Source organism: Pteropus medius, unplaced genomic scaffold, assembly GCF_902729225.1.
Source record: "Pteropus medius unplaced genomic scaffold, Ma_sr-lr_union100, whole genome shotgun sequence".
Lineage (NCBI taxonomy): Eukaryota > Metazoa > Chordata > Mammalia > Chiroptera > Pteropodidae > Pteropus > Pteropus medius.
Window position 1 is genome coordinate 13879032 of NW_024349804.1, and position 15391 is coordinate 13894422.

General features: G+C 48.4%; 1 protein-coding gene across 1 annotated transcript in view; it reads right to left on the bottom strand.

Annotated features, from left to right (window-relative positions):
• HTT (huntingtin) overlaps nt 1–15391 on the bottom strand; it is a 115764-nt gene that overhangs the window by 77818 nt on the left and 22555 nt on the right. The window contains exons 4-11 of the mRNA XM_039838245.1: nt 13723–13782; nt 13273–13352; nt 11549–11687; nt 9856–9997; nt 8988–9166; nt 7037–7241; nt 3314–3394; nt 785–1146 (exon numbers count right to left, since the gene is read on the bottom strand). Coding sequence (XP_039694179.1) covers nt 785–1146; nt 3314–3394; nt 7037–7241; nt 8988–9166; nt 9856–9997; nt 11549–11687; nt 13273–13352; nt 13723–13782 — 1248 coding nt within the window. The remainder of the gene's footprint in view (nt 1–784; nt 1147–3313; nt 3395–7036; nt 7242–8987; nt 9167–9855; nt 9998–11548; nt 11688–13272; nt 13353–13722; nt 13783–15391) is intronic.

Consider the following 15391-nt stretch of genomic DNA (forward strand, 5'->3'; position numbering starts at 1 on the left):
AATAAATTTGGGGCGTAAAAGCTCATATGCGGAGGTGGCTCCACAGTATAGTGGTTAGCATGTCTGCTTTGCAAGCAGAAGGTCCTGGGTTCGTGCCCCAGGTGGAGCCATGGACCATACCGGTTGCGCCAGGCCCTGGGTGCACGCCGCGAGCATGCGGGAGGGGACGCCCCACCTTCAGAGATTCAGTTCTTAAGGGGAAAACGGCAACATCCATGGGTCAGCGACGTGGAAGCAGGAGGGTGGGGAATTAAAGAGAGGGGAAAAAAAACCCTCATATGCCAAACTTTTGACTGGACTATCTTTGAGGTACTTCTTGTCCACTAACTTAGAGATCAGAGCTACTTAATCCATGCTCTATAAGATGGGATATGTTGCAAACATTTTGAAAAGTCGAAAAGTATTAAAATAATACACAGAATTAATGTTATAAATCACACTACATTAAGCCTACAGATCTATTAATACTAGGCTGATTAAAGACTTTTTTTAAATAATGATTTCACCTGTGCCCACACCAAGGTCTTAAAGAATTTTAAATATACTCAATTTTAGCAGAGTCCATGTCATCAACTAATTTCTGGCCTCCATTTCAGCACAAATGACACTCAGCCATCTCCTTCGGTCCAGGTCTAAGATGGGGTCACCTCTGGTCTGAGTTGGTGGCCTCTGCTTGTTATTAGTGGCTCAGGCGGGAGGAGGGGAGTAAGCAGGAAGGACCAGGTCTGGGCCTCCGAGGAAGACCCCTCTGCAGAAACTGGGGTGTGCTCTGGCACCCACTTACGATTTCAGAACTGTCCGAAGGGGTCACGGCTGAATCTGGTCCTTCGGTGGTGGTCTGGGAGCTGTCGCTGATGGGTGAGGAGGCCTGGGTCCCATCGTTCAGGTCCATGGCAGGGTCGGACGGGACAGCACTGACCTGGCTGGAGCTGTGGCTCAAGATGTCCTCCTCGTCCCCATCGGTGGCAGTGCTCGTCAAGTCACAGCCAGTCAGATCCACCGAATCCGGCTGCAATGTGTGCTGTGACCGGGGCTGCTCAGTGATGATGTCGTGACCCGTGGAGTCGGCGGCTGAGCTGGCAGAGCCAGGAGTGGAGACCCCGGAAGAGGCAGCCAGTTCGCCACCAATCTCACCCTTGGCTGAGGCTGAAGACAAAGAAACACTCATTCCTCAAAGGGCGGGGAAAAAATATTCAACAGGGACAAAATATTTGCAAAATACCCTAAAATTCACCATCACCATTTTAACTTTAAGAACCCTCCCCCTCCCCCCCGAAGTACAGTGAATATATGAACTAGGATATTTCAAAACAAGACAACAGTGCACCCTTCCAACATGACCATAACTGCTTTCCATGGTCTTACTGCTCACTGTGTTACATCATACTAATAAAATAAGGATCGGCAGCAGACACATTTCAGGTGCTGTGAATTCTCCCAAATGGTATTCACTGCGAACCTACAGTGTACGCCCAGTGACGTCAGCACGTCAAGCGCCTACACAGCTGCTGCGGCCTTCGCTAGGGGCCACACGTGAAGGCCCACAGCTGACGGGCCGGGCACGGCAGCCAGGCAGGGGCATGGGCCCGTGCCCTCACAGACATCCCGATGCTCTGGGCAAGCAGTGCTCAGAAAAGACAGTCGACACACCGTCACTTTGAGGGGGGCTTTCCTTCTTCCCAGACCCTGCTGAAGACCTCTAAGTCGGCCGTATTCTCCCATAGCATAAATCTGCACCGCATTTTCCTCACTTAGTTTTAAGATTCCCACTAAACACAATAACATCACATAAAATCCACTCCAGAAAGATCTATGCCAAGCTGTTAGCAGTGGTTACTCCTGGAGGCCGCTGGGTCAGTGAGCACTTGAGCATTATTTAATGATGTGGATAGCTATAATTTTTTTGTTGGTTTTTTTTTCCCAACTGTTTTTTTTTTCCCCCAATTTTTTTCAGATTATATTTTATTTATCTATGTATTTATTTACTTATTTATTTTCGCCCTCCCCCTCCCCTCTGGTAACCACTAGTCCACTGTGCACGTCCATGAATCTCTGTTTGTCCTATTCATTTGTTGCTATTAGGTTTATATCCCACATACAAGTGATTATCATGTGATTTTCAAGCTTTTCTATCTGGCTTATTGCATGATTATTTCAAGGTCCATCCATGCTGTTGCAAATGGCAATATTTCATCTCTTCTTATGGCTGCGTAATATTCCGTTGTATATATGTACCCCAGCTTCTTTAGCCAATCATTTATCATAGAACACTTAGGTTGCTTCCATGTACTGGCCACTGTGAATAATGCTGCTATGAACATCAGTGTGTATGTATCTTTTCAGATATGGATTTTCAAGTCTTTAAGGTAAATACCCAGTAGAGGGATTTCTGGATCATATGGTAGATCAATTCTTAGTTTTTTGACGAACCTCCATACTGTTTTCCAGTGGCTGTACCAACTTGCAGTCCCACCAGCAGTGTATGAGGGTTCCTATTTCTCCACATCCTCTCCAACATGTTATTACTTGTCCTGTTGATTATAGCTATTCTAACAGGTGTGAGATAGTATCTCACTGTGATTTTGATTTGCATTTCCCTAATAGCTAGCAATGTTGAGCATCTTTTCATATATTTGTTGGCCATTTGTGTGTCCTCTAGGGAGAAGTGTCTGTTCAGGTCCTCTGCCCATTTTTTGATTGGATTGTTTGGTTTTTTTGTTGTTATTGAGAATTTTTTGTTGTTTTAACTTTACTTTTATAATTAAAAAGTCAATTTATATTTTGTAAAATAAATGAATAATAAACACTGGTGTTATTCAGATTTTCCTTACCAAATATTTTAGCCTTACTTTCAGTTATCTAAGAATATTCTTTTGGATAGGATTATACAACCCAAACCACTCTCATTTAACCCAATTACCAGTATCTTAGTGGACACTCATCCTTTATAATGTGAATCAAGAATTTAACAAACTATCTGTAAACAAACGTAGAGTTCTTCCAAGTTAAATTATCCACAGACAACTTTTAGTCCCGTTTCCCCGCTCCCAACCCACGCAGGTCATGAGATACCCACTATCCCCGACTCAAAGACCCACAAGGAGCACAAACTTCAAAGCGGCCTAAACCAAGAGAACACACACATATGCTTCCGAGCAAACATTATCCAGAAGCCTGACTGTCCACCATGAACGGCTGCCTCAGGAGCAGGAGCCCTCAGAGACCCAGGGGACAGGCAGCGGTAGGGGCCAGCAGACCGGGGCGGGGGGTGGTGGAGGGTAGAGGGACGCTGCTGCCACTCCCCGAGAGCTACCTGTGAAAGCTGGGCTGCTGGCCTCCGACCTTGACTCAGAGTCATCCTCCAAGGTGGCTGCTTCTCCAAAGAGCACTTTCCCTAGGAAGAGACGAAGCAAGGGTCTGTTTAGGCTCACTGAAAGGAGGGACTTTGAAAACCAAGTAAAGGCACAGTCTAAGTGGAAAACTGTAAGCGTATCTGATCACCCTCTCAAACAGCTCTTCGTCGTATATATTTGCATACGAGTGCTAAACACGAAGAATGCAGAGATATTATAGAGTACTATTAAAATCAATAAACCTATATGGAAAGAAGTTTAAAACAATGATTCTCAAACTGTACCACAAAATGTTTTAATAATTAGTCTACGGCCATGCCACCCTGAACAAGCCCGATCCTGTCAGGGTTGGGCCTGGTTAGTACCTGGATGGGAGACCACCTAGGAAGACCAGGTGCTGTAAGCGTTAAAAAAAAAATTTTAATAATTAGTAAATATTTATTGACTTAGATTACTGATAATGTTAAATAATTTATATCACCTTTTTTTCAGTCTTAAGAATGGTTAGAACCAATCCCATTAGCCCTTGGGTCTCCAATGGCACATCGGAATTTACACGTAACACTTTTATACCTAAAGGTCACTTTTATTATCTTTCAGTTTGCTAGATTCCGTGGCTGACAGTCAGAACTCAAGCACTGTGTGGTCTGGGAAGATGGAATAATAGTTCAGGTTTTGCAAAGTTCTAAAAATACATTTTACAACAGTTTCCAAACTGTATTAATAAGAAAAAAAGAAAACAAAAGCCTTAACATGACTTAACTCATTAAATCTTATGGTTACAGTATATATAAATATCATTAAATGACACTATCAAAATATTATGAGGAACTTATAATTTCTAATTTCACTGCTTTTCAAAGAATAGGTCATACATGTGACAACTTCCAAAAGTCTACATTCATGTGACATTAAAGACAAAAAAAAGCAAAGGAAACCTAAAATTTAGATGAAACTGGTATGACGACAGGTTATCAGAGAAATAAAAGGGTCCGTTATTACAGAGCAAGCAATTTACCCCCACCCCCGCCTGAGCTCAGGAGCCACTGAAAGCAGTCTCTCTCTGTCCAGAATCAGCGGTTTGCAAATCGGGGAGGGCAGGGCAAGCTGCTGCCAGAGAAGGTATGCCAGGCCACATTCCCCAGCCTCGCCTGATCCTACATCCAACAACGACAATTCTGCTTTTCTCTCTCTTATGTACTGGCAGATTTCAACTGAAAAAAAAAAAAGAACTTTGAGGCTACAACAATAAATAATTGAAAACCACAGCTCTAAGTGTAAAACAAACAAACAAACAAAAAAACACTGGAAAAATAAAAAAGATTGAGGACATAGCAACGTCCTAGACGGAAGAAAATGAAACAACTCGTCTCAACCACGTGACTCATCTTTCAATCATCATCACTGGAAAGAGTGGCTAAGAAACAAGCAAGACGCGCATCAGAGTAACTCAGCCTGGGAATCTCCAAATTCAAGAACAGAGAGACGAACGTTTCCTAGAATCCCTTTGCTTTCAAACAATCTCAGTGTTTCACCAAAATCTCAAAGTTGATTAAGCATCCCACACGATGATGGCCCAAATATTATTGCTTCTAAGTTCTTCCAGCATATAAGTCAGTCAAGGCTAGACTATTATTCCTGTTAAGATCCCATTCGATACTGCAAATAATATTAGGCATTAGTCTCTCAATTAAATACTCAACTCATGACACAAAAATGATTAGTATACTGTGGGTCAATTATACCACAATAAAAAAAGATTTAATCTTTGAAGATTTCAAAATTAAAAAATGACAGCAATTACTTCCTATGGAAATCTAGACTAGAAAAGAAGCTACTTGCTGTTGCGAAGTGATAATGTGTACCAAAACTATCGGATTATATCAGAAACACTTGGATCTAATAAAAATAAATTAATTGCATCAGAACACTTGGGCATGTACAAAGATAAATATGGCTGAAAAATGATAACCGGGCCCAAATTAATTATATAATTAACCAAACATTATTCCCGATCAATACTAAACAAAATTCACTGGGAAGATAAGTTATCTTTATAAAACATAGCATACTCCCTAAAGCAGTAGGCAAACTACGGCTCGCCTGCTTCCGAAATAAGTTTTACTGGAACACAGGATCCATTAGCTTAGTATTGCCTACGGCTACCTTCCCACCACAGGACAGAGTCAAATAGTTACAAAGGAGACAGGGAGGCCCACAGGGCTAAAATATGTAGCACCTGACCCTTTACAGAAAAGTTTGCTGACCACTGACCTAAAATATTAGAAATTTATGACAAAGCAATTCTGATACACGAGCAGTTTGTAAAAGCCACCCTACCAGACCTGGTCAAGCCCAGCAATATTTACACACACAACCCTCCGCTGAGAAGAGGCATGGGCACAGTCGACTGTATTACGGACACAGAAACATCAGTAAGATTTGAGACTCTGATTTCTGAAATAATCACCTTTTTGTTTTCTTGAAAGGACAGGGCTGCATGAAGAACCCCCTCCGGCTGTAAATCACAGAAAATGACAGATGAAAGTAAGGTAACAAGCTGCTAAAATCCAGGAGGAATTCGAAAATATTCAAAAAGCTTGGTTCATCTTTAAAACTAGAGAATATGTGAATGTATTTCCACATGCGGTGCTTAAGCACCAAACTGCTACACTTAAATTTCAACATGAAAACTACATCGCCACTCAATATAGTTCTAAAGACATGACCTAAAATGTGAAAAGAGCTCAAACAAAGAGTATTTAAAGAGCCAAATTAAAACCATCAGAAATCTCAGATGACTCGGTCAACCAATAATCAAACAGAAATTTTCATTAGAAATAATCATTAGAAATGAGTATTTCAGCAATTATTTGTAAGGCATGCATTCCACAGAGAAAAGGGCTCTTCAGTACAAAGGATGGGGAACGGGCATATTAACATTTTCTGCTCACGGTTCAGGCAAACACTTATGTTAAATGAAGCAGCAATTAGACAAATTAATCGAAGTCCGACTAGGCTGTGGAAGCTCTGAGTAGAGGCCACGCCACACGGAGGCTGCACTAAATCGACCCCACGCCACAGGGCCTAGGAGAGGCCAGGCGGTGCAGGAGCCTCCGCCCTGCCAGACGCAGTCCCAGAGGCTGCGGTTCAGGGCTCCCATCTCGTCCGGCGCCCGAGGGGTCTCTCCACGTCAGACAGGGCCCGCCGGCCGCGGAGCGCCAGTGGTCGGTATGCAGCAGCACGGGGCGGGCCCAGGGCGCAGCCCGGAGCGCAGAGGTGCTGTGGGGAGGAGTGGGGGTCTCCTAAGCTGTCAGGACAGTGAGGAGGGACCTTGGGGCAGAAAGGAACTCGGAACGCCCCAGAAGACTTCAGGATCCCACCTCTGGCACAGTAACAGAGATAACAGGTCCTGGAAATACCTCCCCTAACGTTTTCATTTCGCGACAGACAAAAGGCCACGTGGAGGCAGCCAAGCCGGAGGGAGCCGACCTCATTTTGCCGCCTCGCCTTCCACACTCCGGTTCCTCCGTCTGTAGGTCGGGATGATTCCTGCCTTATGAGTTTTGTCTTCAGGAGCGGAGGTGCACAGTGCCTGACACACCCAGGCTGACCGTTATCCGACAGAGGGCAACCAGCATCGCTGCAGGGTTCATTCGGAGTCGGCCTTCCCAGTGACTCACCTATAAGTTCCACGATGCTCCCACTGCGGCCGCGGCCCCCGGGCTGGTCTCTGGTGGCGGGGAGCTGCGCCAGGCCGCCGGCTGTGGTCAGAGCCTGCAGGAGCTCTGGGGGCGGTGTCCGGAAGAGCTGCTGCAGGAGCTCCAAGGCCCCAGTCACGACGTTGTGGTCCTGGTGCTGCGTGTACCGCAGAGTCAGTTCGTAGACCTGTAGACGGCAAACGCAGGGGGTCGTTCTGATTTCTAACATGTGGACGAGGGGTCGCCTTTTTTTGTGTTTGACAGTCTTACATTGGCAAAATTTGTGCCTTATTTTCTGCCCCTAAAAATTTCTCTGTCACATCTACCACTGTGGTCATTAGCTTCTACGTAGTTTTCTAAATTCCATGATTTTTTTCACTCTTAAATTAATTCCTTAAAAGTAGAGCACGTCCACAAAAGCAGAACATCCTAATTAAGACCTCATCTCCCTGAACTGGTGACCAGCGAAGGGAGAACGAAGCCCCACACTCACTGAGCAGTTACTCTGACACACGTTTAAGCAAGGACCATCGATCACCCTGAGTGTCACTGAGAAAGTTCTCAAAACCTTTAAGGCGTTATGTTGGATACTACTGCTTAACACACTACAAGAGATCCCGTGGACATAACGAACTTATTCTTTTTCCCTTTATTAGAGTTGCCAAATAAAATACAGAGCATCCAGTGAAATCTGAATTTCAGATAAGTAACAAATAACTTCGCTGTATAACTATGTTTCATGTGATTTCAAGCACACTTACACCACAAAATTATTCATGATTTATTTGAAATTCAAATTTAACCGGCACTCTAGTTTTGCTTGCTGAGTTGGGCAGCTCAATCTTTAACATTGTAAAAGCAACACTAACGTTTAAAAAGAGACAGTGTAAAGAGTATAAATTAAAAAGCACAAATCTCAGCAGTGGCTACTTTTTTCACGTGTGTAAGTTCTGACGGGGACCTCCCCAGCTCGGGTCGCGGTCCCAGGCAAACGCAGCCCGCACCTGCAGGTGCACCCACACACCTGCAAAATTCGCAGCAACCGCGACTCCAACACCCCGCATTCACAATTCCTCGTAACCGTACTCCAGCACACTCACCTCCCGCAGACATTCGTATCCCCGCGAATCCGTACCAGCACCTCACCCGCATACCATCCATACACTCCCACTCGCGACATCCATTAACACCCACACCCCACTCCACCATACACACACAAGGTTCCACACACAAAGTTGTGCCAGGCGGCTGCAGGGGCACAGGGGGCACTGGGCTGTTCCAGACAAGGCTGCTGCCCTGCTCTGGACAACCAGCTTGCGCCCCGACTCTGCAGCCATCTAACTGTGTACAAACTCGCTAGGGAAAATGACCTCAGCGTCCCACACTGCCTTCACCTCACCTGCCCCCCAACTGTTAGCAACATCATCACTTTCACGTTATTAGGATTTCCACATTTACATACTACTACGGAACTATTTAAATCCTACGTGCTTTGCCTAGAAGTGGAGTCTAAAGACTGAATAGAACCCAGCGTGGAGCCCACCGCGTGGACACTAAAGACTGAATAGAACCCAGCGTGGAGCCCACCGCGTGGACACACACAGCTGAGCTGCAGCGCGAGCTCCGTGGTTACTGAGCAGGTGAACACATCTCACATGCCCCGGTTTAGAAACAGGGCATGGTGTTCTGTGCCCAGCAGATTCGGGGCTTATGCGACACTCATGGCACCCTTATGCGAGGACCTTCATTTCACTCTGATAGGACTGCCGTACCGAGTTCACACAGCCAGGCGTCGTGACCTAGGACCTGGACCCAGTGGTCCGGCTCCAGAGGCCACGCTCTCACCCCTCGGTCCTGTCACCTCCCTTTCACGTGAGTTTTCTGAGTGGCAGTCACTTATGCATCGGCACCAGAGTTAACTGGCAGCTCCTACCTGCACCAGCTGCTCTGTCGAGGGAGAGACTTCCATTTCTTTCCGTGTCACCCCAAAGCTGCCTTTCAGGCTTGTGTCCTTGACTTGCTGCTGCAGCAAGGGCACCAGGTACCGCAATGTGAGCAGCACCCCAAGAATCAGGAGGGTGGGGTGTTCGTCCTCCACAGGGACCAGCAAACCTAGAGAGGTGGCAACGAGACCTCGTAACATCTGACCCGCTACCTGGCGATCCACAGCCTACTGTGTTAAAAACAGGTCCACGGCGAACCCTCTCGTGAGGTGGGCAGTGGGGGACAAAGATGACACAAACTTCACGGTGAAAATACGTGCGTATCTCATCGTGAGCCGAAGCCCCGGAGTGGCTGAAAGGGAGGCCTTACATCTGCGGCTTGGCAAGGCCCTGTCGTGGGTTCTGGGGAATCAGAAACTCAGCCGGCTCTTTCATACCCAATGTCCAACACCCACACCCGCTCTGGCATTTGCTAGCGTGGACTCCACAATAGCCCCAAGTGTCAGCAGACCTAGACCCGAACAGAGAACCTGCAGGGCCCGGAGGCTCGGCTTCGGGCCTTGGGGACTCACGGCACTCAGAGCCACCACGGCTGCTGTGCGGTCTGGCGACGTGGAGGGCCTGGTCTTGGAAGGTGGGTGGGGCGGCACGCTGGCCTGCACACACTGCCCCACTGGCTGTCCTGGGCCCAGGGGAGCAGCCCTCTCTCAGCACTCAGCTCAAACCCAGTCCCCATTCCCCAGTCGGCCGGCACCCAGGGCCTGGTCCCAGGGCCGAGGGACTGCCTGCCTGATTTGAAAGAGTTTCAAGGTCCATCTGGAGCAGACGTGGGCGCAGCAGCAGGAGCACACGTCGTACCTGAGAGTGCGTTCAGCAGCCAGCTGTAGAAATACTGCGTCCTTCGGGAGTGCTGGCAGATGCTCACGGCGCAGCCAGCCGCCGTCCGCCGCACAGTCGGGGAGCTGGACTTCAGGTTGGCTACAAACGCCTTTAACAGGACCTGCGGACGCAAAACGCCCCGGGCAGGAGGAGAGGCTCCTGAGAAGCTCGCCAGGCCTCGTGAAACTCAGCCTGCCCCGGGGCCTCGTGGAACATCAGTGACCAACAACGGGAGGCTTTCCAAGGCCAGACACAAGCCCCAAGTTCAGTGTGTCCCAGAGCGGTCTGCAAACACGCGGTCTGCTTCCTGCCTGCCTGCCGGGCGGGACTGCAGCACCTGTATCCCCCACACGAGAGCGGAAGCCCCAGCTCTGGAAAAGCTGCACCCACAGTGTCTGAGGACAGGATCAGTAAATGACACCGTGTACAGTAAATGCAGTACAAATAAAGGACGAATCATGAAGTCAAGAGAGCGCTTGCCACCTACAGTGACATCCTGACCCAAGAGAACTTGTGCACATGCTGCTAAGATGTCTCTGAGACATCCTCGGGTCTGGAAAGCAGGCAACTTCACTGACCTGTGACAGCGTATACTCACGCCGTTTCCCTGAGCAACAGACAGCAAGCCTTTGTCACTGGACTTTGAGGACATTCCAGAGACAGGGCGCTACAGTGCTAACCACAGCCACCTAAGCCTTGAGCCAAGGAAGGGAAGGGCAGCCCAGCCGGCTGCAGTGTCTGATGCTGATGTCGCTTAACAGCATTCGTTCCCATCACTCTAAACCATGCTCTGAACACGAGTTGTCCCAGGTCCTGTTGAGCACGTGCTGAGCACTGCTGACCTCGTCAGTGACACCACCGGGGCCCCACTAATGGAGGTATGGCCCCCGGCAAAGGGGCAGCAAATAACAGACCGGTGTCGGACTTAGAAACAATTTTCTCCTAAACAGTGAAGTGAGCATTAACTAGTTCCCGGAGGCTCATCAACTCCCAGTGAACCTGCACGTTAAATGTCCGGAACCAGAGAGGTGATGGAGCAGACTGCGGGCCACAGCACATCCCCGGTGGCTGGTGGTCTCCAGTTCCTCCCCAGAGAGACACCACTCAGTGAACCTATCTCTGACAAATTTTTTTAGCTCCAAAAAAAGACAGTGGCGTCTCAAAGAACTCCTTTGAGTAAACATACAAATACATCACTGAAATGATAAATTAAGAATCATTCTGTCAGTTCAGACTTCAAAGCACAGCGAAAGCTAAGCATTATCACGAAGAGTCAGCCCGTGGGGAACCGGAACAGTCTGCAATAATAAAAAATAAAGCTGACTCTGAGAGCTCGAGGGACCTTCTCAGGTCCAGGTCCCATAACACGAGAACGCCTTGTAGAAGGCAGCTGGCAGGGGACACCTAGACCAAACGAGGGCACAGGCTAGACAGGCAGAGACATGGCACCCAGGAATTTGCGGGCATAAACCAGCCCCCTATTCAACTCTTCCCCCATGTAAGAACGCAGAAGTGGAGACACGCTCTCGGTGTGCCTCCAGGCAACTCGAAAGCTTCTAATCCAAATTATGAAGCACAACAGACCTCAGGAAGTCCCCTCAAATGACTGCCTGTTCGAAAGCCCTAACCCCGCCAGCCTCACTCACGTGCTTGAGGTAACAATCATACATACCTTAATTTCATTGTCATTTGCAAAATTGCCAAAAGAAGCCATAATCTTGGGTATAGCTGCAGCCAAGGTCTCCTGAACAGATTCCTCGGGTCTCTTGCTTGTTCGAGTCAGACAGGGCAAAAGGTTCACCAAGTAAGGCCTGCGCATGTGAGAACATGGGTTATTCCACCAGGTCCGCTTCAATGAGAAACGTGAGTGATTAGTTTAGTCCCTGTTGGAGAAAAGCCAGTTTTTATATGCGAAACAATCTGCACTGGAAAGAGGACAAGCCTCTGTAAAACAGCAAGAGGACTAAATGCAAACGGAGTTCCAATGCTGAGAGACACTAAGCTTTCATTTCTCCTGCAACCAGAGGACTCTCAAAAGCTCGTCTGAAAAACTATTTGCAGTAGATTATAATAATAATTAAAATACACCTTTTAAATTAGAAAATAGGTAATACAAGAAAACACCATTCAAAAAATAAAAGTCAAGAAATGAGAAGAAAGGTTTTTTAGAAAAGAAGCATTACAAAGAATTTTTAAGTGTTCAAATTAAATAAGGCCCGCACGGTACTTGGCCCTCTAGAGAGGAAGCAGAAGGTGGGAGCGAGAGAGGGGAGTCCCCTGGCGGGGTGGGCGTGCAGGCGCCCTGGCGGGGTGGGCGTGCAGGCGCCCTCGCTGGCGGAGAAGGCCACAGGCCGGTCTATTCCTGGGACACCGTGAGCGAGCATAGCCCTGCCCTTCTAAGGAGATGACTTTTTTTGCTGAGACCAGAGGGGAAAAATAAGCTAGCCGTCAAGAGGAAGAGAAACCAGACTCTTTGAAGAAGCAGAACCAGGCCAGCGAGTCTCCAGAGAGTGCGTGGTGACGGGGCTGTCGAGGGCAGGGGCTCCCTGGGCCCTGATGAAGGAGTCTGGGTATTAGATGATCAGCTCTGGGGATGAGTAAAGAGTTCACGTCAGGAAAAGACCTGACCCGGTCATGCTTTTTAGGGTCACATTGGTTGCTACGTGGAGAACTTGGGATGTGGAGAATTTTAGAAATATAACAATTTTTTCAAAGCAAGGATAGGAGAAGCAAAAGTCATATAAAAAGAAACTTCCTTAGCAATCGTATCTCTACAGCCATATCAGATTCGTATTAAACTCAGACTCAGTGGAACAGCCACCTTTCGCGTCCGCAGGGAGGGCTGGGCTCCTCGGGGGTGGGGCCCAGGGCCCGCGCACTCTGACCGGGGGCCAGCTGAGAAGGAAGGAGCCGAAAGCTGGGCCTTCTTTCGTTTTCAATCCATGAAGACAGAACTGTTCCAACTAGTCAAAACATTATTCACAGCTTAATGTTCACGTTTTAACCCAGGTAACAGGTGAAAATTTATATTTCCACAAATCTTACAGTGAACAATAATGAGGTTGGGACTCAACCTCCAACCATTTGACAAGGACCTTTTCAGCAACTACCACGTGCAGATACCGTCGCGACCAGTGCTGAGACACAGCAGAAGACAGACCGAGAAGACCCCGCTGTCCCCGGGCGCTCAACTCCTACGCCTCTTTCTACTCCCGCAGAAAGGGAACGAGCACGCTGCTAAGTGTGCAAGAATCTCTCTGAGCGCGCTTAACAGAACGTCGACCGCCATATGGAGGCAGAGTGGACAAGAAAGACTTCTGAAAAGGGGACATCTGAGCTGAGATGTAAAGAATCCCTGGAGCTGGCCCCTCACCATAATCCAGAGCGTCCACATACCTGCATTTCTGAGGCCGGACCAGGTGAGCCAGCTCGGCGAACCTCCAGAGGGCGGCACGCAGGCTCCGAGGGGCACCGTTCTGAGTGGATTTAAGGAGTGGTATGTTGCGTTTAAGTCACGGACAACAGTCACCAAGATGATGTCATATAAAAAAAGCAGGTTTTTCATTGTTAATTTCTTTTTTTAGAGAAAAAGTCATGTGTTAGTACTTTCAAAATTTTAAGATCTAGTGAGCTTAATTATAAAGATAAAAAATAAATTACCATTTTAAGTTCCCATCTCATCTAATAAATAATAAAAAGTAAACTTTTAAAGAAAAACAAAATAGTCTACTTTACCAAACAGCTTTTCCTCTTAACATGTTTACTCATTAAATATAAAATTTCACATATACTGCTCAATACAGTGAAATAGTACAATTTTTTCAATAACAGAAAATTAAGGCCTACCTTTTTAATTTCCTTATAGAGTTCTAACTGTAACCTCGGAAGATTAGAATCCATCAAAGCCTACAACAAAATACAAGAGGTCTGTTCGTAGCAGACACAGTCCCATCAGCAGCGCTAAAGAAAGCTAAAAGGCAACTTAAATGTCAATCTTGGGGCAAAGCAGAATATAAGAGCAACTAAAGAAAGAACCTATTCATTAAGAAAAAACCATATATATGCAAAAAGTTATTGGATAAAATAGATATAGGTCATTCACTTGAATAAAAAAATAGAAGGGAAAAAATTTTAACTGTTATTATGATCAAATACTATATAATATCAAAATTAAATGGCAGATGGTTCAAGTTCATGCTGAAGCTCTCATGTGAAACCATTAACGGGCAACCAGGGAAGAAAACACCGAAAGGTCTCCCTCTTCACTGAAGCGCAGTGTGTCGGACGGTTCGACATCATGATGATCCGACATCACAACGCCTGAAGCCTCAAAGCCAGTGAGGCTGTCCCTGGCCTTGCCCTGCAGACCCCACGTCCTTTCTGAAGGTCCGGTCCTCCTGATGCCCGGTGCTCCCAGCCCGCTGGCCCCGTGACCTCCAGAGCCTACGGCCAGCCAGGAGCCTCTGGCTCCTCACAGCACAGGCCTCACTGGCGTCCCCGGAGCCCCACCCAGGGCCACATGGCCTCCATCCCACAGGGCCTTCGCCAACCGGGGCAGGCTCCCGCCTCACCAGATTCCTCTCCCCGAGTACGTGCCCCTCTGACCCTGCAACCAAAGCACAAACCCCTCCAGCTGACCCCCACCGCCTCCTCCCATAGCACGCACCAGCCCCAGGGGGCCTGCAGTGGCTTCTAGGGAGCCCCGGCGGCCGGATCTGCCTCCAGGAAGCCTCCTCTGCCTCCCCAGACAGAAATCGACTCAGCCATGGCAGGTTGCCAACACCTCTCAGAACTGAGCGTCTATACTGTCTGCGTATCACATGACTTCTGGACACACGCTGCCCCGCAGGAGGCTGGAAACGGCCTGAGGACAGGAGCCCGCCTGGTGGGCTGGGTCCCATCCCCAGGGCACTTTCCGACATAGAGGAGAAGCAGACCGGGCCGTCCTCCGTCCTCTCGGGCCACATAGAGTGTGGGCCTCCTCCCGGGCGTTTACAATGCTCATGAGAAGCCAAGGCCCAGGCCCCGGCACCCACGGGGCACCCACGGGGCCATTCCCGCGTCCGCGCCCGCCCCGACACCCAGGCTGTCCTTCGAATCCAGCCAGACCTGCTGAGGCGGCCTGAAGACTCCTGCATTCGCGGAGCAGAAATCTGGGGAGGGCCCAACCCAGGGAGAAGGGAGAGGTTGAGGGGCCGACCCCGTCTTACGTGCAGGCACGACGGGACTCGCTGCAGCCCCTGCACTAGGAGACCAGAAACAAGGAAGAGAGACGGGGACGAAGCAGGGACAGGGCCAGGAAAAGGACCCAGGACCTAGGGCTACGACCCAGGGTCACCCCGAACAGACACCACGCGCTCCTGTCCCGCAAGTCTTGGGAACAGGTCTCTGAAGAGGAAAGACTTCAAGTGGAACGGTGCCTCTGTGCAGTGACAACATCAGAGTGGTCGGCGGCCAGACTGCTCTCTCTGCCTTCCTTGACCCCCTCCTGCCGCGAACCAAGGCGACCTGTGGG